General features: G+C 41.1%; 1 protein-coding gene across 2 annotated transcripts in view; it reads right to left on the bottom strand.

Moving 5' to 3' along the window:
• COLEC11 (collectin subfamily member 11) overlaps nucleotides 1-24,608 on the bottom strand; it is a 38,937-nt gene that overhangs the window by 9,968 nt on the left and 4,361 nt on the right. For both annotated transcript variants that reach the window (XM_018920484.3, XM_009094970.4), the window contains exons 2-3: nucleotides 11,881-12,036; nucleotides 6,233-6,304 (exon numbers count right to left, since the gene is read on the bottom strand). In XM_018920484.3, the coding sequence (XP_018776029.1) occupies nucleotides 6,233-6,304; nucleotides 11,881-12,010 (202 nt within the window). In that variant the 5' untranslated portion in view covers nucleotides 12,011-12,036. The remainder of the gene's footprint in view (nucleotides 1-6,232; nucleotides 6,305-11,880; nucleotides 12,037-24,608) is intronic.

Below are 24,608 nucleotides of genomic sequence, written 5' to 3'. Positions count from 1 at the left end.
AAGATATTTATCTAAACTCCCCTGGTTGGAAAAATAAACACCTCTGAGTAGTGATCCGCCCCACTCATGTTAGACAGGTATCATAATCAGAATAGTTAGAAAATTTGCAAAGGAAACTAAAGCTAGTGAGAAAAAATCCAATCTATAGAGGAAGCAGCAATGTTTAAAGGATTTAAAAGTACATTCAAAGCCAAAGTGAAAATAGTAAGGTACATTCCTGACTGGAGGAGTTTCTATTTGGTGGCAAGCAAAGACAAAGAACTGCCCTCATGAAACATTATCTCACTAGAATTATGTTAACAACATATTACCAAGCTTCCTCAAACCACTGGTCCCTCTAGGCCAAGACTTTGTTTCCTGTGATGGCAGCAGAAGGTGCAATCCAGGGAGATCCCACACCACAGCCACTATCTGCAAATGAAATTGCTGGATCTGTCCCCAGCAGCTTCAGAGAGTGCCTCCTAGTTCAGGTACTATGGGATCTGGTGATTATGTAATCCTGACTATAACCTCCTCAGACTACTCTGTACAGATGCAAGAGTCTCAGTCTATCCAGTTTCTCCTTATGAGGCAGCTCCTCTTTTCCACATTTTTGGTGCCCATCTCTTACCTCTCAAGTCCTTCTTGAGAGACAGAGGCCAGAAAAACATTCTTGAGACAGTGCATGTCAGGCTTTTGTACAGAACAAAATCAGCTGCAAAAAGAAGCTTCCTGTTTTGTCCTTTTGTCATCCTTCTGTGGTGATGGGCAGTGTTCTGTTGGCCTTGGGACTCTTGCTAATGACTTCAGAGCAGTCCTTGAGTTTTAAGTGACAGTTTGGGGTTTTGGCATCATTTAAGCATGGATTAAATCATGCATCCTTAATTTCCCTAGGCAATATATTTATTTACATTGAAGCCCATCTGCCACCTTTTGCCCACTCGGTTTAGCAGTATTTTCTCAAAATCCTATTGAGTTCAGGTGAAACTGAAAGACAGTTTTGAAACAGATAGCCACTTTGTGAATTCACAGCTGTCAATGTCAGGACTTTTATACGGAATACTGCCTGCAGCACTCCTTAGCGAGCAATAAATTCATGTAGAAATTGACTCAGAAATGCAAAGGATTGATTGATTACATATTAATGAGCAATCAGTAATAATAAAATATAAATTAAGATATTATTACCTCTTTTTAGAATTTGATTATACAAATGACTGAGCACTCTGGCTCCAATCCAGTTAAATTAATGAGTCTTCTCTTCTACTTAAGAGGCTGTGCCTGTATTAGTAAACTAAATGCCTGGGACTATTCCCTGGCAGTGGGAACCAGGTAGTCAAGAATGGGGCACTCCATGATACTAAATTATCCTACTCTTCAAGCCAAGATAATCTTGCAAGCTGCTCATTGTGTTAGCTCCTAAAATATACCCAAGAATTGCCCGGGAAAGTGTTAGCTGGCAAAAGCCAAACTCACTGTGTTAACACTGCAAAGGTAGAGACAGTTGTGTTCCAAGCCCAAGAACATACCATTATATGTGTATCACATACCATTAGAGTTGCATATAAATTAAGTACAATGTATAAAGGCCGAAATTAAAATACTAAAATACACATTTTAAATGCTTATGGCTCTAAGAAAATTGAAGTATCTTGAAGAACATAATTTTAATGTTCTGTTCCTTTGATGTTACATTCCAAGCGTAAATCCACTTTGCCCTTCTTATTTTGATTTCTGCAAGGCACTCTGGGAATATTCACAGGATGGTACTGTGGAATTTGAAAACATAGAAGTTATGGCCTCAGAGACTGCACCAGGACTCAGTTAAATAACTGAGTTTACTCCCAACATGGGAGAGCACAGTACAGCCATTGGTGCAAGTGGGAAAGTTAATTCTGTGAACTTCACAGCCCAAAACTTGCACTGCAGTACACACTGCTTTAATCTGAAACAGCCATTGTACTCAACCCATGCTCCATGCTTTACATAATGCCAACACAGTTTTTTATTCTGCTGACATGCTATGCATCATGATTGACCTATACAATTAATTAAAAGCAATGAGGAAAGTAAGTGGAATTTAACCTTAATCAGCACCCAAAGACATCAGAATCTCTGATGTCACCCTGAAGCATCAGGACAGTCAAAACAAGATTAATTTCAGGTAAGCACCAGAAAGTTTTAATTTTTTGAGTTACCAAAATCTGAAAATATCATGAGGAAAGATATGACAAAAACATCTGCAGCACTTTCTGATCTTGAGCTTTTCAGGTCAAATATTCCATAAGAAGGTAGTTTCTTTTGTAAGCTATTGTGTGGTTATTATGCATCTATGAAATTCAAAGACACTAAGCACATTTTTTTAGATGAACTTGCCAGAAAAATGAAACAAAGAAAGGGGAAAGAAAAAAAATAAAAGAAAAAAGATTAGCGTTATTTTGATGATGTAAATTAAGACCAAAAGTAGAAAACTCTACAAATGTGGCAGAAGGATTACAGTTTCTCCATCACTTACTCAAAGAGGAGAAAAATAAAATGGAATTTAGCAGCTTGCATCAACAGAAGGAGACAAATATTAGACCAAGACAAAATTATCAGGCTTCAAGATAAATACAAGGGGATGAACACACGCTTACACACTGACTGAAATTCAACAGACGACTGCATAGAAGCAGGGCTGCTGTCTGTGGGTGGTTTTAGGGGTAAATGCAAAATGAAGGAGCAATTATTTTTGCCAAACATATTGTTATATTTTATTTTTGTCTGAATGTTCCATCTTCTGGATTAGAAATAGGAAAATCCTTGGTCTGTTGGAAGAGAATGTACTCAGTCTCATGCAGCTTGAGAGCCTAGAAAAGTAGTTATGTACTCAGCTACAGGTCTGCACATTACACACAGCCCGTGGAGGTTAACCAGAGACTGAAAGGTCAGGAGACTGAAAGGTTTTTCCAGGTCAAAGTTGGCTATTATTCTGTGTCCTTTCCATAGAGCAGAAGTTACATCTGTGAAGTCTGTTTGCTTATCCAGTCAACACTGTGACATTCAAAGGGTACTGGATATACTATCATGATGAAAAGTGGTGCCATATAATCCAAATTGTTTTTAAGGTATCTGTGTTATTTTCTTTGACAAAGCATTTGTGGGAAGGAGTTGATCACAAGATATCTATGAAAAGTACAGCATTAATGAAAAGACTACTTAATTAGAGCTTACTTTAAACAAGAGCTTGTTTGTAGAAATGTCTGTATGTAAAAAGGAAAGTAGAAAAATATGTTGCTACAGAAGTAGCAAGAACTTTTGCTTCTGTTTAGTTGAAAGTACTACCTGGAAAAATACCCATACAGCATGCATTAGTATTAAATGAAACAGAAAAGAGATTTAAAAAAAATTGATGTTTTCTCATAGTGTGTTTCCACTTCAGTGTTTCTTTTTTCAGTCTCACCAGAATTTTGGACTTTTGCAGGTATGAAAAACTAGAAAATTACCACTGTTATTAGCATTAATCAAGCATACCTTATGAGAGCTATTTTTCAAACAAAAGCAATTTTACAGTAGAAAATAAATAAATGAAATGCCACATCACGGATTGTTCTGACTGAAAAAGAGTACTTCCACATCTCAGATGGACAAAGCATTTTGAAGTGACATGACAATATGCCAAGGTATAGAAACATGCAGGACAGCGTGATGAGAGGGGTTCTGAAGAAGTTGTCAAGACAACCTCATGCCAGAGGACAGAGACGGCTGAGGCACTTAGGGCTTTCTTTGCCCTTGTCTCTGCTGCCAAGGGCTGCTCTCTGGCCTCCCAGTTCTGCATGTCTGGTAGCAAAGATCTGCAGAGGACAAGCTGACAATTGAGTGAGGGACTACTTCACCTGAATCAACTCGAGCCCATGGCTTTCAAGGGTGCTGAGAGGGCTAGGCTAGACTTTGCAAGGCTCCAAAGTCCAACTAGCAGCTGCTAAGGATCCTTCACTGCTGAAAGGGAGGAAGAAGTAGAAGATGCTCCATGCTGGCAGGAATGGTGGGTGCATTGGAGGGCGGCCCTGCCAGTCAGGAGGAGCTGGACAAGCTGCAGAAATGTGGTGACAGGAATATCATGGCTTCAGCCAGACCCTAAGTTCCTCATCTGCACTTTGATGAACTCTGGCCATGGCTGGGTAAAAAACTCCTTTGCCTTAGAGGACCCAGAGACTTTTGGGCCTTCATACACGAGAAGCAAAGTAAAGTCCAGCTGAGGAAGATGGTTTTATTTAGCTTGGAATACAGAAAGGTAAGGGGGAAATTAATTGCAGTCTTCCACTACTTACAAGCAGTTTCTAGAGAAGATGCAGCCTTTTCTTCTCAGAGAGACACAGAGAAAAGGAAAGATTCCCTTGATTACAAGCTACAATAGGTCTTTCACAATGACACCAGTGAAACAGTCTGATTAAAATTTATGTGGAATCTCCATCCTTGGAGATTTTCAAAAGTCTACTGGACAAGGCCCTGAGAAATCTGCTCTGATATTGAAGTTTGCCCTGTTTAAAGCAGTAGATTGGACTAGATGAGCTCTTTACAACCATTTAACCTAAAATATTCTGTCATCTACACTTCAGGCTGCATTGCCTTACAAGAGCTGAAATTTTAGTTTACAATATTGTTTTTCTAAGAATCATCCTTGAAAGTACATCTACATAAGGGAAACAGACTGACTGAACACACACACCTCTCATGGAAGTTTATAATTTTTTCAGTGTATTGTAGGAGGCAGAGCTCTAGCTACAGATTTTGGTCCCAGGATAATCAGTATCAGACTTCTGCAACTGCCTAAAAGAACAACATAATAGATCATGCATCGTCACAAGGAAGTACAAATTATCTCTACAGTTGCTTTGAAAGAAAGATCATAAACTCAGTTCAGTAAAAGCTAACTCCAACCTTCTAATGACAGGAATGTCAATCTTTAATCTCAATATTGAAATCAAAGGATTTGACTCCTGCTAATTTGAACCTTTCAGAACACAAACCTCCTGGAAAACTTATGAAGGTCAAACTTCCTCCTTACTTCAGGAGGAAAACAAGTGTGAAAAACCAGAATTTTTTGCAAGACAGAGTGCTATTTCTCTCAGCTGCATAACTGAATACTGCTGAGCACCATTCTTCTCAAGAGCTCACAATATTTTTGAACAACAATGCAAACAAATTTATCACCATTTCCCATATCCAAAAAATGTGGGAACAGTTGTGTTCATCTTTGCCTATTATGGTTTACTGCCTTCCCTCAATGGTTTTAATTAAGATGTTGTAAGTGTTCAAATTCAAAAAAAAAAAAAAAAAAAATTGAGCCTTGTGGAGTTTTCCCTTCTGATCTAATATGAAGTTTTCATTTGCAGTAGGCAAATTATGAAGGAGACATTATGATGCCTTTCTTCACAGAGACCTTTTTAAAAAATTGAGATTTTTTTTTTTTATTTCCAAAATTTATCTTTTTAACCAGAAGATAATAGTTAGTCTACAAATGAGTGTGTATAGTTGTACTGGTTTTGGCTAAATTAAATTAATTGTCAATTAATTGACTGCTATCATTGTAGCTCTGAGGGTACTATATTTGGGATGTGTGACCAAAGCAATGTGGATAACACAGAAACATTCATTATTGCTGAACAGTGCTTGCACAGGATTAAGGCATTTTCTGCTTGCGACCCCACCTCACCAGTGACAAGGCTGGGAGGGGACAAGAAGCTGGGAGGGGACACAGCCAGGACAGCTGACCCCAGCTGACCCAAAGGAAGTTCCCTAATGGATGGAATTGTGTTCAGTATGTAAAGCTGGGGGAAGAAGAAAGAACATAGGGGGACATTTGGACTGATGGTGTTTGTCTTCCCAAGTCACATTATGTGTGACTGCTCTCCTGGGGATGGCTGAACACCTGCCTGCCCTGGGGAAGCACTGGATTCATTCCTTGTCATGCTTTGCTTGTGTGCATGTGGCCTTTGCTTTCCCTATTAAAGTGTCCTTATCTCAACCTAGGGGTTTTCTCACTTTTCCCCTTCTGATTCTCTCCCCCATCCAAACCAGGGGATGTGCCTGAGTGGTTATATGGGGTTGAGCTGTTGGCTGGGGTTAAACCACAACAGCACTAAACAGAAATGGCCAAGGATGAATTGGTCACCCAGTTAAGGGAGCAAGGACCCCCATCCTCACCATCTCACAAGAAAAACCAGCATTTTCTCAGGTATGACTTCCAAAATATCTTCCTTATCAAAGTTACCTTTTTCTCCTGGAGGTCCAACTCTGCCTGGACGACCTGGAGCACCTTTCTCCCCCTTTTCTCCAGCCTCCCCTGTTGATACAAAAGTTAAACAAAAAGAAGAATCATATTAAACCAGGATTATTTTCTGTTAGCAGCTGTGACAAGAATGCCATTCTCTCCAGTGAAAAAAATAGAAGCAGATGTGATCTGATTTAACAGCTTTACTTGATGGACAGAAAACAGATTTTTCTTCAATTGATGCAGACACTGGAAAACCCTGTCAATACATTGCTGAAGTCTCATACAACAGGTCTAGTTTTGTGGATGTTACTTATATCACTGACCTTCAAAAAACCAACAGCACAATTCACTTAAGCAGAAGCTTCAGAATCAGTCCCCAGCTTAGCACATAAACTTCTGTGTTCACCAAACTCCTTCCAAGCCTCTGCTAAGGACATCCTTAAGTCTCAAGTGAAAATGGCTTAACTATGACCTCATTAAAAGAAAAAAATGCCATTTTTGAGACCTATAAGAAAGCACTGCTAGTTCCATCATTAGAGGGCCATTTTTAATCATGAAAGCATTAACTCCCTACTTCATATCCTCAGTTATATACTGTGCTTTTTAATCTCTGAGGTATGAACCACTATGTAGTGTATTTACATGCACATAGCTTGTGATGCATCATTATATTCAGCATATTTAAACATCACTTTCTGTAAAAAGTGTTTGCCTCCTGGTGCCTTTTATTAAAGATTTAGGGATGCTTAGCTTGTTTTGCCCACTACAGCCACACTATTGCTGTAGTCTGCCATTGACATAAAATTAAAATCTCTGACAAACAGAAGGTTAAAGAATGATTTATACAGCCACCTTGACAAAACAAGATTTATATGAGGAAGGAGAAGAAAGTTCTTTGGCTTCCACAGAAGATAAAGTGCTAGTATGCAAGACCCAGAGTTAGCACAGCACATATGATATCCCAACACTGTTTTTCTGTGGAGGAGAGTGAGCATTAGCTGCTCTCCAGGAAGCTGATGGGAGCATCACAGCAGGATTGTCAGTGGTACCATGCAGCCCACAAGCCCAGCTCTCTGGCATAGCTGGCAGCTGTGGTTCAGAGAAGAGTCACAGAGGTGACATGTGAAAGCATGTCATACCATGGCACATTTAAAACATGCAGCCTCCAGCTCTCTTTCCAAATCTCTCTCTTTACTGTAGACCTAGGTGGCTGTGAGCTGAACTCAGCCCTCCATCTGTTATAGTTTCATTCTTCAGGCTGCTCCAAACCATCTTCCCTGCCTTCAGACATGCAAAAATAGGCCATTCCCTGACCTTAATGAGGACAAACTTCACATAACCCCCAGTGAATAATATTGTTAGTATGAAACAGGCTATAATTTGGCACATTTGGGAACGTCACATTTTTATTATCAAGTAACCAATAGGCTTTGTATGATTGCCTTTCACCCCTCAGGGCTGGTTATGAGTTCTTTGCTTCCCAAAGATAAATCCTGACAATGACTTTCCCTTGCTCTCTGGAGGCTGAGAGCAGGCTATTACAGCCTATTGCTCTACACGTTCTTCAGAGTGAAAGCTGTGCATTAGGGATCAATAAAATAGATCACTCTTGCTCCAGGCCATTACACCTGCCTGCATTTATTCCTATAATTTGATGACACTGCATTCCTTTGTGTGGGTGTTCTAAAAACTTTCTCCAGGAGGAGATTGCTCCATTACAGGCCCAGCTACGGACCAGTGGACATTTTTTTCTTATTAGCTGTTTTAAGGAGCAGGACCTTGGCCAAGAGGGACTGATCAGTGGCACAGCACAGCTCTGCCTTATGTAAGTCCCTATTCTTGCTGTTTGCACCCTGAGCATTGTACAAATTGAGGAAGTAAAGCCTGTGTAGGTGTCATGGGCAACAAAAGAGTTTTCTGTCAAGATAATCAATTTAATTTTTCACCAATAAACAATAATGTTTAACTTCTTGATTTGTGAAATAAAGAAATACACCACTGTGCCTCCTTTCTGGTCTCCAGTTCCCCAATCTACATCCAAGTCCCTTCAGAGCAGGAGGCTGGGATCTGTGCATTATGGTCCCTGCTGACTGGTCCATTGTGGCCTCTCCCACCAGCCACAGTCCCTTAGCACTTGCACTCCTTGCTCAGTCTCCTCTCCATCCCTTCCTGCATATTTGCTCCAGCCCCACTGCAGGAAAGAGTACTTTCCCTGTCAGCACAATGCAGCATTGTCTGTGCAGCTGAGGCAGGGAGAGATGTTAGTAGTGCTCCACAGTGCTGAGCTGCCCCTTACTCCTAAAAGAAACTTAGCCCTGCCAAACTATGTGACTAACTATTAAGCATTCCTGTCTGGTGATAATTTCTTTCCATTACTCATATTCTCCATGTGAGTTGATGCATCAAGTGTGAGTGTAAAAAAATTGGGTTTTTTAACATAGCATTAACTTTTTTATGTATTGAGTGTCATTGAGACTATTAAGACAACTGATTTGGACTCTAGAAGGGAGACAAAACAAGATGGCAAGCTGAGAATTTAAGCTTTGAAGGACTGTCCTGTGTTATTTTTTTCTCCACAATAGTAGTAACTCCAATTTCATGTGCCCATCAAAAGAAACTGGACTTTAGGAAGAATATGAGTGAGCTGTGTAATGAGGCTTCATCACCCATTGCTTCTTCAAACACAGCACACTTTTCTTGTTATTAATATTGCTGGCTTTCTAAAACATGGTTCAGTCTGCTGTCTGCATTCTCACAGGCATGGTTTTTTCACTTATACTTTTCATCTTACTCCTTTATACTCGAGTTAAAAAATAACCTAGCAAAACCTGTCCCCTAAAAAAACCCCACCAAAATGAATACAAAAAACAAAGCAAAAAAATCCACCAAAAAATCAAACCTAAACAAAAATACCCCAGACATACAAAATCCCAAAACAAAACCAAACTATCCAAAAAAAAAAAAAAAAAAACCAAACTAAACAAAAAAAAACCACCAAACCACAAACCACCAAAACCTGTCCCTAAGACCTAAACTGCTGACTTTAATCTCATTTGTGCTTTTACTACTCTTGGTGTCTTTAGTAGCTTTCTTTCTCATCCATTTCCACTTCCACTCTCATCTCCTGCCCCTTCTGATTTTCTCTTTTACTCTATGGGATCTTGATTGATTTTGTGTCATTTTACATTTATTTAGTTTCCAGTCTCTCCACTCAGTCTGATTCTTGAGCTCTTCTTCCTTTGTTTTTCCCCTATTATCTCTTTCTGTCCTTCTAAAATTCCTCCTTTATGCTCCCCTGCTTCTGTGTACTTTTCCCTGATAACTTTCTCCTTCATCAGCCCATTTGGGCTCCACTTTTTGCACCACCTCTTAAGTGTCTATCCTCTGCTATTCACATATCCCATGGTCTCCCTAATTTCTTGCATTTTCCCCTGTACCTGTTTTTCCCAGATTCCCAGCAGTGTGGAACTCGATTTCTCCACCACTGGAGATGTTGCTGCCAGCCCAGGGAAGGAGGAGGAGATAGTGCAGATCCAAAAGTTGCAGTGAGCAAATCCCGCTGCATGGCAGCTGAAATTTGGGCATGGCCACACGTGTGCTCAGTTTAAAGGAAGCCTTGGCCAGTGAAATGGGTTGGAACTGTGCCAGTGGGGGACAGCAGCATCTCATCACCACCCCTCTGAGCCAGACCCCCTGACAGCATAGGTGGAGCATTGAAAGCTTTTTAGGGATTTCACATTATCTAGGTTTGTATCAGGTCATTAAGTGCTTCACTGAATTTGTACATCAATCTCTCTCAATTTCACAAGGCTTATATCTTATGAAACAGAGTGAAATCATTAACACACTGTGGTTTTCAGGCCTCTCTCTGGTTTCCAGGCTCAGAACTGTCATCTGCCAAAGGGTCCTGCACAGTTTACACACTTTAAAAACCTCTGCTGCACATACTACTACTACTGCTACTACTATTGCTACTACTACTACTACTACTAATAATAATAATAATAATAATTCTTGCATTACAATGGTAATCATAGATGCTAATTTTGACTGATTACAAAAATAAGAAAATCAATGCAAAGAAGTCACAAAACTCATCCTGTCAAGTTCTTTGATATACAAAAAATATTTTCAAAGCTTAGGGCTGTGAAATCTGACCCTTTGACCGATCTTTCATGCAAATTTAACTTAAACATATGTTGTCCAAATACATGCTGTTGGTAGTGTTCTTCTCTGTAAGTCACTTTTACACAGTAAATATTTCAAACAAAGTAAACACCTTTCTCAAGCCTTAGTTAAACCTCAGAAGGCCTGGATTTAGTGCTGTTCTCTCTAACAAGAACATCTGCAGAAGATCTATGTATTTTTAAATAATAATAATAATAATAATAATAATAATAATAATAATAATAATAATAATAATAATAATAATAATAATATATGCAAAACAATAATAAATATTAAGACATAAACATATTCTTAAAGGAAATTGGCTAAGCAGAGCCAGCACCCCTGTAGCCCAGCTCTCTTGCCCCAAGAAGAGAGCAGCCACACACAAATTGGGCAATGCCTGGAGAGGGCAGTTTACCCCCCAGCCAAACCCCTGGCCAAGTTGGGCTCACAATTTAGCTGCAGAACAGAACTGAGCCTCACCCTTTCCAATCAGTTAAGCAGAACAGGCAATGCCTGCAGTCCATCCTGTGGCCCTCAGGCAACTCAGGAAAGCCCAGATTGGTACAGATAAGATTAATGGCAGCAATTCTGGTTGGGTGGGTTCTGTGACACTAGAAGGCATAATTACAAGAAAAACTGAAAGGTTTGTTGTGTGGTTTGTACACAATGCATTTTTTTTTTATTGTTGTTGACAAACTGGTGGTTTTCATGGGGTTTATTTTGTCCTTAGTTAAAAAGTATTTCCCCATGTTCAAAAGTGTTATATTTCAACAGAAATGTCATAGTCTTCACAAGGGGAATTATTGTTATTGACTAAACAGGGCTGGGATTTCAACAACCATAATGGATGTTGTTGCTTTTAAATGCTAATTCTTGCCAGTGGCTGATTTCTTATGCAAGATATATTTTTTTTTCCTATGAAAAGATCAATAATTTATTAAACCACCTTCTTTGGGCAAGAGTTTGGGGGCATATTCTGTAAAAATGTTGCCTTTTTCATAAAAACTATAGAAATGCCAAAAGCCTAACTAATGTTTGCTTTCTTCTAAGAGGTATTTGAGCTTTTAAAAAATCAAAATAAGATAAACATAAGACAAGAAAGCACAAAATAATTCCTATTACATTGCAAAATGGAAATGAAAACCTCTCCAGGTATAAAGTAGGGCCTGATGCTTCAGTTTTTGGGTATGTGTACCACTGCTCAGTATAAACACAGAGCAACCAGGCAATGGATAAGAGTAACGAGCACTAGTGATCACAAGCAAATCTAGGAAACTGGCATGCATTCTCTGAACCATTTAATTTCACCTTATGGACCTTAAAACTCCATTTTTAAGGAGGCTACAAACAGGGGCAAATAAGAGGACAATTGAGAGGTACCTTCTTGTCTCTGTAAAAACTGTCAGTTATGCAACTGAGCCTGTTAGAACAAAAATATTAATATTTGAATAATGAGTAGGCTTTCACATTACCTTTGAGGCCTGGAACAAGAATCTGAACAGAGCAGGACTCCTCTGCAATGTGTTGAGGATATCCAGATCTTAGCAGTGACAGGAAGGCAAGGCTAATTAGAGTCACCAAGAAAACCAGATCTCTCTTCATAATGAGCACTTACAGGTCACTGACTCCTAAACAAAAGAATGAATAAACAGTTATAAGAATTCCAAAGGCTTTCAACAGTTTCTAAACACATGCAGCATCCCACTACAAACACAATATATATTTGTGTGCCATAACCCACACAGCATGAGCACTTGTGCAGCTCCTCCAAGCAGGTTACATGTTAGTCAGACACACATGAAACAGGCAGCAGCACATTTAACAAGTTTTTTTGCTGTTAGACTGGATGGGATAAAGCTCAGAAGAAATTTAATTAAACAAGAAGGAGATAAAACAATGCCAATAGTAGGCAATTCTGTGTGCCTGATTTCGGGAGGTGATTGGAGGATTTCTGTGCATGATTGGAGGCAGCTATCTGGAAAGGTGAAAGGAGATAATACAGCATGTAAGCTTAGAATCACAGAATTGCTTAGGATGGAAAAGACATCCAAGATCATCAGCCAGCCATTAACCCAGGATTCCAAGTCTGCCACTAAGCCCTGTCCCCAAGTGCCACATCTACATGTCTTTGAAATATGTCCAGGGATGGTGACTCAATCACTTCCCTGGGCAGCCTGTCCCAGTGCTTGACAACCCTTTCCATGAAGTGATTTTTTCCTAATATACAAACTAAACGCCCTCTTGCACAACTTGAGGCCATTTCCTCTGGTCCATATTTCTTGTAACCTGGGAAAAAAGACCATCTCCACCCTGGCTACAACCTCCTCTCAAGCAATTGTAAACAGCAATTAGGTCCCCCCTGCACCTCCTTTTCTCCAGGCTAAACCCACTCCTCACAGGACTTGTGCTCCAGACCCTTCACCAGCTCTGTTGCTCATCTCTGGACATACCCCAGCACCTCCTTGTCCTTCTTGCAGTGAGGAGCCCAGAACTGAACACAGGATTTGAGGTGCAAACTCACCAGTGCCAAGCACAGGGGGAAATCACTGCCCTGGTCCTGCTGTCAGCAGCATTGGTGATATAGGGCAGGACATCATTGGCCTTCTTGGCCACCTGGCCTTGCCATGAAAGTTGTCAGTACTAAGTTCCCACTTGGAGTGGATACTGCTCTAGAGAGGCAATTCAGTGACAGATGGCACCAACTCAAAGGCCTGAAAATTCACTTCCCATCTACCTGAGCACTGGAATTGTGCCCAGGCAAATTGTCTGATACAATAGCCCTCATATCAGTCATTGAGGGTGGAAGGCAGGTAATATTTCACTGTATCACTCAATAAAGTTGAATCAGAGTCTTCAATAACTCCTGAAGAGAATCACCTTTGAAACACATCCTAGTCAAAGCTGACAAGTGAAATGGCTTGCCTGAAATTAGGCTGTGAAGAGATGTCCCAGAAAACAACCAAACAGAAATGGAGTTTGTGGGAAAGGACTGTAAAAAACCAGTATTTAGGAGGCCTGTAAAGATACTTTGACAAAGTATTTTCAAATAAAAGTGTTATTTATGTACTTCTGATATATTTTTCCAGTCTGTCCTTAACCAGAGCTCAGTAACACACAAATAAGCTGAAAGTCATAACAGGTTTTTTGTCATCTTTTACAGCCACCATAAGGGCAAATGCATTTTACATCTGGAGCAAGAAGATTGGGCTATATTAATTTCCACTCCCTGAATTCCTTTAAAAATAAGCCAGGTAGGATTAGGCACAGGTGTGGGACCAGTATGTGGGTCTGTATGCCTCAGCATGTTGGGGAGCTAGGAGAGCAGAACTGTTATTTTTGGGATGGCCTGAAGAAATTAACTGGCATAACAGATGTCTTAGCAGCAAGGCCAAGCAGATGATTTTGGAGTTGGGGGAATAAATTGTCCCTCTGAATTACTGTCCAGTTTGTGCTTCCATTATCCCCTAGGAGACCATAGCAAGGGAATCTGATGGGAGCAGACTTTGTCTCCTTCTTCATGAGTGAAGGGGAATGCATGAGTTACAGGCCAGGTTTCTGTGCCTCACAACCCCCTTGCTGCACCATCTGTTGCTACATCCACACTGAGGGACAGGGACAGGGGGTTGCCACAAGATACCCCTGAGTTCTTACTGCTCATCCAGGTCTGGGGCAAAGGCTTGTGTATGCTGTGTGCCCGTGTTAACCCAAATCTTTTCCCCAGGTTTCTTTCCAAAGGAGAGAAACCTGCACCTGGAGGACCACACCTTAAAAGACAATTGTCTGTGCTTAGAGCTGGGAAGAGCTGTTGGGTCAAGAGATCTCAATACACTCATAGTCTGATGGGCTACAGTAGGCCAGGAAACCCTAGGGAAAAGGTAATCCTGGGTAATGTTGGTCATTTTCCCATGGGGTAAGGGAGGAACAAGGACTATCTGGGGTTTTCCACAACCTGCCATGCAGTCCTATAATGGGTCAGGCATGAGCTACTTCACAGACAAGCTTTGCCAACCAGAAAGAATACCTAGGAGAGAGTGGAACTGCTGCTCAAATATTTAGGCTGTGGTAAGTTTTGTCACAATTGCAGCAATGATCACTTGAGGCTTCTCAAGAGTACTGGGCAAAATTGTCTTTTGCCACTCAAGGATGAGGTACAGGAGCTAAGGAGAAGGTGCACCATAAAGCCAGGGATGGATCTGTTAGAATGTGTCCACAGGAGGGACACAAAGATGATCAGAGGGCTGGACCACGTCTCCTACAAAAACAGGCTGAGAGAGTTGGGGCTGCTCAGCCTGGATGATGCCTTAAGTTTTAGCTTTCGTATTTTTCAGATTCTGTGTTGCCTAAGTGTGCAACTCTGAACTTCATATTAAGTGTTAGCCAGTTCACAAGGTAGTTAGACAGAACAATCCTTTTCCAGGAGAACACCTGGTCACCAGCCTGCAGGACATCCTAGGCAGGATATCCCACCTTTTTTATGCAGTGGGAGTACTCCAGGATTCAGAAGATCAGACAAAGAGGCTTTCAAGCCAAGTGGTTCAGATACCCAGCTGAAAGCCAGGAAATGAGGGAGTTTCAGCATGAGCACCTGGCAGACTGGTGATAAGGATTCTTGATGGACAAATTGGAGAGTGGAATGAAATGGCCTGAGATGGAGGAAGAAATTGAAATTACGGTGGTGCTCCTGTCCCTGCATTAGTGAATAAAAGGCAACATCATCCCCCCTGTGTGCGTTTTATGAGGATTTAGATGTACCCAGACTCCAGCTGAAAGATCAAAGGCTCCAGGTATGTCAAATTTTAATCTGCCTTTGCAAACTCCTACACAGCTCAGAGTTGAGACAGACATGAAGCAGCAGAGAACTGCCAAGGCTGCTTCTTGGCTCTGCTCAGCAGCCACATATGAAGGGTTTTCTGGGAAAAACAAAATCTCCAACAAAGCTTCAGCACATTGCCCGCTGTCTGCTGCTGGGCTTACGTGTCTCAGAGACAGAGGGGATTCAACCCCACCCTACCACATATTACCTCAACTCACAGAGGAAATGGACTTTTCTAGAAAAAGAAGCTTCTTTAGTACAATTCAGGTAGCAACACCCAGGTCCATAAGAATACTCGGGGAAATTACCTTGGTCTGAGAAGAGCCACGAACAGAGGGAATCTCTGAGGAGGTTGCATATTAAAAACCCTCTAGAATCTGTGGTTGCAGTCAAGAGGCAGATTAACAGTAGAAATCAAGCCAAAAGCACCTTGTATATCACTTTCTCCATCTCTCCCTTCTTTCAAAAGAAACCCTCTGCAGCTAAAATTTCTTTCTGTGAGTTTGATCTCCAGGTATGTGCTACAGCAGACACTTTCACTTTCAAATCCTAGAAAATTTCTTGCCTTTCTGACCTACTTTCAAGCCCTTCAGACCTAGATGCATAAAGTCATTTAAGAAAACTAAATCTCACTGAAACTGGTCCTCAGTTGAAGGAGGACCAAGCTGTTTTTTCAAACACTGTTTTGGCCCTGGAATTTGGAATATCTTCAGCATTGGTAAAATCAATGCCAGAGAGAAACCTAGACATGTTCAGCACTTGTAAAAGCACGAATATTTTCTCACTGTCTATGCAGGGGTCAAAAGTAAAATTCATGGTTATTAGCAGTGGCCATTAAATCAGTGAAAGCTGAAAGTATTGGAAAAAAATAGGACAAGAAAAGGCAGCACTTCCTTAAAAAAAATTAAAATTAAGTGCCTCATTTTCCATCAGAAATGAAGACACATCAATGCAACCAGCACAATCATTTCAAAACAACTTTTGAGACCTCTCAGCTTTAGGAAATCTGCCTCAGTCACCACAAGACAAGAGGTTTCTCAAGCCAAACTTGAAATGACAAGTCCTTGAGAGGTCATTGGAGATTCCCAAAGGCCCCACAGGCTCACTCAAAACCACTGCAGGACCAGCCAGGCCAGCTGGCACTCACTGAGTTCCCACACTTCCCTCCAACTCTGGGGGGATGGAAAGCTTGGAGAGCACTTGAGCCAGCTAATGCCTCATGCATGAAGTCCCTGTATCTTCCAATGGCTCCAGAAGCGCCAGTGGCTAATTCTATGGCATTATTTTTGGACTTAGAAGAAACAATGCAGATGATCTGCCAAGATGAAACTTAATGGATGAAAAATGTAGAAGACAAGTGATGCTTGCTGGCATTAATGCTCAGCCAGCCAATAGCTACAGAGTAACTCTAATCCTCTGTATAATCCTATAGGACTCATCTTTGAGATGGTTTTATTTCACTGAGTAGTTTTCACACTATGATTTTTTTTTTGCAGTTATTTTTAAAATTATACTTCATTCTCAAGTATCTGAACTGAATTATCTATATTCTGAATTGAGTATGCTTCTGGCACAGACACACAAATCTGCAGAACCACAGCCACATTTGGTGAGTGACTTTCCCAAGCTGGTTTGAGTCAGCACTACAGACACAGCAATAACTTTCAACAGTTTTCACTCCCTGACTTTTTGAGTCCTTGTCATCCACATCTCAACACCTCCCTGGCAGAACTCTCCGGCAGCTCATGTATCTTCAAGCCACCTGCAGGCCCTAAGCTGAATTCTAGGAAATGCTACACATGCCCACAAAACAGCAGGCTGTAACACAGTCCCCATGCTATTTCAAACATCTTGAACCCGTAAAAGACCAAAAAAAAAATTAGGTTCCAGGGCTACCACCAGGGCCCACCTCAGACCAGGGACAGGTTTCTGGGGGAAGAAGGGAGGAGCAGAAGGGACAAGCCTCTAGCACTGTTGGCACAAGTTGTGTTTCACCCCTTGGCCCAAGGGATGTGGATCATTCCCTGGGGAAGAAGTCTTTCACATTGGAGATGAAACCTGGGTCAGTGACCTCATCTTTCTCCATTACAGCCTTATTAATCTTCTTAACCTACAGATGTTTTGTAGCTATGCTTTTACTTTATCTAAGCGTTTTCTCATTTGTCCTCTCAGTTCCCTTGCACATTATCTTGGGTAATCAAACATTTGCCATTTAGCTGGACTATAAAAATCAGAATCAATTACAAAGCTGCTTAAACAGTGGGTGATCATTATCCTAACATTGCAATGCTCTCCACTTCAATCCTACGTGTTGATTTAAAGGTTAAAGCAATGGACTTGAAAGACTGAAAAAAATTCCTAAATATTAATACTGTAGAATTGCAAAAACGAGGACCATAACTGCCGTGGTTACCAAGCCTCTGTGAAACCTATGGAGCATGCAGTAGCATAAAGCAGAGACATAACACATTTCAGCTCCTGATGATGCTGGAGAACAGCGAGGTTTGCTGTAGAGGACAAAAGAGTGAGTGTAAGTTGATGGGAAGCCAGCATTACTTAAAAAGCAAACTGCTTGGTTATTCCCCAAAGTACATTTAATACTGGCACAACAGAACCATTTCCTTAGACAATGTGTTGGTGAGGTATAAGGTATCATTAGTTTGTCAACATAGATGCCCTTATCAGATGTAGATAGTCTCATTTTTCATCAAGAAGAATGTTTTTTAAAACTGGGACAAATCTCGTCCTGATATTGTTCTGCTGAAGTCAATGAGTTCATGTTAGAATTAACTTACTGTCATCTGTACTGAAAGTGTAAAAACAAGGCTTCAGAAAGAGTGAGATGAAGTAGTGCCAGAAAGGAGCAAGTTTTCAAAACTTTTAACTAGAGGGAAATGGAACCTGAGTGCCAAATTTTTCACAATAGTTCTCTATGGATTTTTAGATAATCTATGGATTTTTTGGTAGAAAATAACACTCAAGTACATTTTTGGTTTTATGTAAATTGGTGGTCAGAGACAACAAGAAATACTAAACAGAATTTCCCATGCAATGTTTCAATCAAAGTCTCTACTAGATTACAAGATCTCTTCTGCCTTCAGCTATATTTTACAAAAATAATTTGTGATTTTGGGTGCTGTGGTATTGTTCACAAGGGTCCCAGGATGAGGGAAGAGACAAGAAAGTTGACATCGTGTATCAAACGGCTTGATTTATTATTTTATGTTATATAATATATTAAAACTATACTAAAAGAATAGTGGAAAGGATTTCATCAGAAGGCTAGCTAAGAATAGAAAAGGAATCAATAACAAAGGTTTGTCTCTGAGACAGTCTGGACACATGGACTGTGATTGGCCATTAATTGGAAACAACCTGATGAGACCAATCACAGATCCACCTGGTGCATTCCACAGCAGCAAAGAATTGTTTGTATTTTGTTCTTGAGGCCTCTCAGCTTCTCAGGAGGGAAAAATCCTAAGGAAAGGATTTTTCATAAAACATGTCGGTGACAGGGCGCCATCGTTGTTATATGTCAGATCAAATTGTTTTGTCTTTTCAACCACAAACAAACAAGCAAACAAACTAGTGTACAGGGTTCTAATTTAACTATCAGTTCTTCTAAAATATAGGATTAAAATGTGTCACTCCTATATGTGTCATTCCCACTCCTATAAAGCAATTACATGAGAACTTCATACTATCCCCACACAGCTATCTGTAGGAAATAAAAAATCAAGGATTCACCAAGAATCAGTGAATGATGGGGAGAATGCTGCAGGGAATATTTCTGTACATGAATAAATACATAATATGAACATATTCATTTGTAATTTTATTTATGGAGCTTTAAGGCATTGCTTTTCAGTCCTTGCCATCCACAGAGGCTTAGGACTAGCTGCAGAAGTTGGGATATCTGTGCAATATTATTCCCACCTGACTTACACTTTGCAACACGTTCTCACTCTTGAGGTGTTTGGAAGGTTTCCTGGGTGGGCCTGACCATTGTTTTCTTGAGGGCACTGGACAAAAGGCAAACTCACCCTGGGAAGGGGTTGTCCCAGTCCTGCAGTTCCATTCTGGGAGGTGTAGAGAAGAGACAGAAAAGTCTACCAAGGCCCCATCCAATCATCCCAGCCATGCCAGCAGTGGCACCTGCCTTGTGCACAACAGAAATGCCATTCAAGTATTGATCCAAAAGGTGTGAAGTAACAACTATGGAAGATCCTTAACTTAGAAGGATTGAAACACAAAGCTCCAGTTCCCCAAGAGAGTAATTGCCCACATTGGATGGACACAACAAGTGAAATTAGACTACACTCAGGCATGCTACATTAGAGGATGAAAGGAAGCAGAGAAGAAGCCTGATGACCAAGCAAGCTCAGCCTATTGGTAGGACACTGACTATAACTGGGTAAAATGAGTTTTCTGGTTTCTGTTTTTATGTTCCCACAATTGAATAATGTATAAATCATAGGGACAGGTCAGGAATATCCAGAGAGAAGACAAAATCTAAGAAAAGCAGTTTATGATATTAAAGGAAGAATAAAAACAAGAGACAAGTCATAGGATATACACTACTAGCAGACATACAGCAACAGGGAAAAATTAGAGGTCTGACCAGGGGAGAGTAGCAAAGAAACGACAGAGGAGCAATGGCACCATCCCAGAGGGCAAGGGGATGGGAAAAAGGTTTTCTTTTGGTTGTCACAATAACCTACTCCCCACTGAGAAGAAAAAACAAGAAAGAGCAGAAACAGATCTTGACCTTCTTTTCTCACACATTAGATAAGTGACAACTACAATTAAAGGAGGTTCTAAGAATAAAGGGACACCACTTGAACTGCTTCCCAGTTCTTCCCAGTGCTTCAAATATGACACCTCAAAAAGTGAACCACAGGACAGAACACAGCTGCCATTAGCAGATGCCTATTTATCAGGACAACTCTGCTTAGGTCCAGACTCCCAGCTAGCAGAGGTTAGTTTGAAACAGACCCTTAGAGGGGATTTAACTGTTCTGGCTTAGGTGGTCACTGAGAAAATCATCCTGAACACTGTGTAGCCAAGTCAGAGAAAGGCACCTTGGCACAGGGATTCATTTCATCCCAATATAGAAAATTGACTCTGGAGATACCTGTTCATTGCTGAGTATCACTAGTTCAGCCTTGCAGGTATGTAAAGTTAGGTGAGAGGTGTCCTATCACTGCTAATTAGCTAAGTCTGTCTACAGGAGGGTTAACAGCAGCCTGGCTTCCTGCTGGAGTCACACATTAGCCTCACCTTCTCTGTACTGTCACCAACAGCCAGCTGACCCCAGTTAGCACAGGCTGCTATTCCAGCAGTAAGATATTCCTCTGCTTGTAATGTTGTTTTTCAGTTGATTTAATTCCTTGGTTCCTGGCAAGGATAAAATGGCCATAATTCCTGCAAAAAATTATGTCGGCCAAGGAAAGGAATGCCCTTGGCAGCAGCTGAGATGGCCTTCAGTGTGTTACAAAACTGTGCCATTGCATGCCAGCAGCATAGAGAAAACAGGAGGATACATAAGTGAAATAATTCAAGGGACTAAATTACCAGAAAAACAAACAAAAAAACAAACATCAAAACCACAAAAAACCCAACAAACAAAAACAAACACATACACATGCACGCGCGCACACAGACAAACAATAACAAAACAAACAAGAACCTACAAGAAAACCCACCAAAAAAAACCCACCAAAAACCAACCCAGCACATAATGAGAGCGGGAACATTTTAAAAGAAGAAAAGATTGGCAAAATACTAGGCTGAAAATAATAATCAGTAAAAGATACAGAACACAGGAAACAAAACAACATCAGGCATTTTGTAATAGCATGCAAGCCACCAAGAGTTATGGAAAGGATCCAAGAGTGTTATCCTCAAATGACAAGGGTGTATTTCTTGTAGTGATATCCTCAATATAACAAAACACTGGGGCAAGATGATCAAAATCTTGCATTTGAACTGGGGCAGTGTCAATGCTATTTCAACAAAAGGTTATTTTTACTTTCAGGCTGAGAGCCCAACTAACACTTGACATGTGATCCTATGTTATTCTACACATGACTATATCAGGGGACAAGGGAAGGGCTACAGATGTCATATATCTTGTCTTCCGTAAAGCCTTTGACATGGTGCCCCACAACATCTTCTTTCTGAATTGGAGAGATGGGGATTTGATGGGTGGAGTGTTAGATGGACAAGAAAGTGGTTGGATAATCACATCTTGAGGGTGGTGGTGAACAGCTCAGTGTCATGATGGACATCAGTGATAAGTCGTGTCCCTCAGGGGTCTGTATGGGAACCAACGTAATTAATATCATCATTAGTAACATGGATGAAGGGATTGGGTGCACCCTCAGCAGATTTGCAGATGACACCAAGCTGTGGTGCAGTGACACTCCTGAAGGACAGGATGCCATCCAGAAGGACCTGGCCAAGCTGGAGAAGTGGCCCATGGGAATCTCTTGAGGTTTAACAAGACCAAGGGCAGGGTGCTGCACCGGGGTCAGGGCAAGCCCCGGTATCAACACAGGCTGGGGATGAGCAGATCCAGAGCAGCCCTGCTGAGAAGGATTTGGGGGTGTGAGGGGGTAAGAGGCTGGACATGACCCAGCCATGTGCCCTCACAGCCTGGAGAGCCAAACATGCCCTGGGCTGCATCAGAGGCAGCGTGGGGAGGGGATTCTGCCCCTCTGCTCTGCTCTGCTGAGACCCCACCTGAAGGGCTGCATCCAGCTCTGGGGTACCAGCACAGGAAGGACATGGACCTGTTGGAGTGAGTCCAGAGGAGGCTGCAAAGATGATCAGAGGGATGGAGCACCTCTCCTACAAGGAAAGGCTGAGATATTTGTGATTCCTGGAGTCAACAATTGCAGCCTTCCAGTACCTAAAGGCAATCTACAAGAAAGATGTGGAAAGACTTTTTACAAGAGCACATAGCGACAGGACTACAGTGAATGGGTTCAAATTGAAAGTAGCTTTAGATTAGATACTGGGAAGATATTCTTTACTGTGAGAGGGGTGATGCACTCACAATGCTGCCCATTGTGGATGCCCCATCCCTGGAAGCGTTCGAGGCCAGACTGGATGAGGCTTTGAGCAACCTGGTCTAGTGAAAAATGTCCCTGTCCATGGCAGGTGGTTTGGAACCAGATGACTGTAAAGGTCCCTTCCAACCCAGGCCATTCTATGATTCTATATCTTCACTGGACAAGTGACAGGTGATCTTGATAGCAACAGTACTACCCAGTGTCCTTTTACTCTTAGAGCTCTGACACACCTTTCCAAATACAGATTAGGGAAAGAAGGCAAAAGAAAGGGGAACTTATCAAAACAGCTGCCTGCATTAATGGAAAATATATGGTTGGTACACAGAAATGGTTGTAGAAGCAAAATGCAGTGGGAAAATAAACAGGTTTCTATGTGTCTGATGTGACTTAGTTGAAGCACACAAAAAGGCACTCAATTCTAGACATTAACAAAGTTCTCAGAAGTCAAAGTATTCTTACACTAGAATGCCACAGCAGACTTTCACTAATCAGTCTATATCATTGGCAATAGCCATGATCTAATGTAAAAGCTATTGCCAAAAGGAACCCAGTGGAAATATCTTTCAGTGGCAAAACCTCCCAGAGCAGCTCTTAGACACGCCACAACACATGCACTCAAAATACTTTATCATATACAATGCACTGGTTGACAAATATTTTTAAAATTTGAGAAGGAGAACAAGGGATTGCATGCAGTTTGAGATGCTTTTGACAATCTCATCTCCTTTAGTAAACCTGAAATATTAATTCAGAAGTAAACAGACAGAATGTGAAGAACACAATTTGCAAGCAAGGGTGTTAATCTGAATTCATATAAAGAAGGTGTTACTTCCCTTAAATGTATATCATGATGCTTCTGCTACCAAAAGATTCTTGAGGAGGACAACCCCCTTAGAAATTTTTTCATTGAAGTCCTTCCATCTAACCAACTGCCCTGAGAGATTTCTGCATTTTAATAATGTACATTTCAAGGGAATAATATAACAAGCTGTGTTAAGTAAGTGATAACTACTGGCATTTCCACTGCTTTGGTACTCAGCAAATTCTCTAACAATAGCAGCAGACGTACCTTTCACACAGTGAGAACATGACCAGAGGGCAGCTGTGCACCAATTAAGAAGCTGCAGAACAGCTAAGCAGTGATCACTTAAACCTCCACGTTTGTCTGCTCAGAATTTATAGGGCACTTACAGGAGCAAAAACTAATGCTACTGTTCTGATTGTGCAGTTACCAGTATAATAAAAGGCTTCAGTGGTGTTAAAGAGTAGACTGACCTGAAATCCCAACATCCACCAGATGACTTAAGGAAAGGAAAAATGAAAACAAAACCAAGACTTGCCACAGTTACACAGTGCTGCCAAAAAGATACAGAGGCATCAGTTCTATACATAACAGAAAGTCCATGTACTCAGTCACTGGAGCTGCAATGTTTAATGTCATCTTCCCTAAAATCAAGAAACAGTGTGAATGCAATCACTTGTACATTAAGTGTAATTAGGCAAATGCATGTTTAAACTTGGAGTTGCTTAGGAGACAGTCTGTCAGATGTGGTGGGTTGGCCATGGCTGGAGGCCAGTTGCCCACCAAGCCCCTCTCTAGGTTTTTTATGACAGTCATAAAAGTAGAGAAGGACAATTGAGAGTTTTTGACACTCCACAATGACATAAAAGGCAATTCTGACATATCATATCATGGCCTAGGTTGGAAGGGAGCTTAAAGGTCATCTGGTTCCAAACTCCCTGCCATGGGCAGGGACCCTCCACTAGACCAGGTTGCTCCAAGCTCCAACCTGGCCTTGAACAGTTCCAGGGATGGGGCATCCACAACTACTCTGGGCAGCCAGTTCCAGTGTCTCACAGTAAAGAGTATTTTTCTACTATTTAATTAAAGTTTGAAGCCCTTTCCCCCTGTCCTGTCACTTCAAGTCTTTTTAAAAAAAGTCCCTCCCCATCTTTCCTGTAAGTTCCCTTCAGGTATTGGAAGGCTGCAATTAGGACACCCCAAAACCTTCTCTTCTGCCTGAACAAACCCAATTCATGAAGATACTAAACTGCAAAGGAAGATAACCTCCAATAAAGAGGTTTTTCAGCACAGCATGGCTCTCACTACATCATCTCATTCAATCTCTACATTAGCTTTAAACTGCAAGTTCATTGCACAGCTACAGAGAAACACTGCAAGTGCATGTGGAGGGGCTGCTGGCAGATCCAGCACTCTGAAGTCTCCTCAGCATGCACCATCAGTCCTTCTCTTGCTCTTTCACATGTTCTCAGTATCTGTTTCCTTAATATTTCTTAAACATAGCTCCAT

The sequence above is a fragment of the Serinus canaria genome, chromosome 3, assembly GCF_022539315.1.
Source record: "Serinus canaria isolate serCan28SL12 chromosome 3, serCan2020, whole genome shotgun sequence".
Classification (NCBI taxonomy): domain Eukaryota; kingdom Metazoa; phylum Chordata; class Aves; order Passeriformes; family Fringillidae; genus Serinus; species Serinus canaria.
The sequence above is the reverse complement of the archived record's forward strand: the minus strand, read 5'-3'. Positions and strand labels throughout refer to the sequence as shown.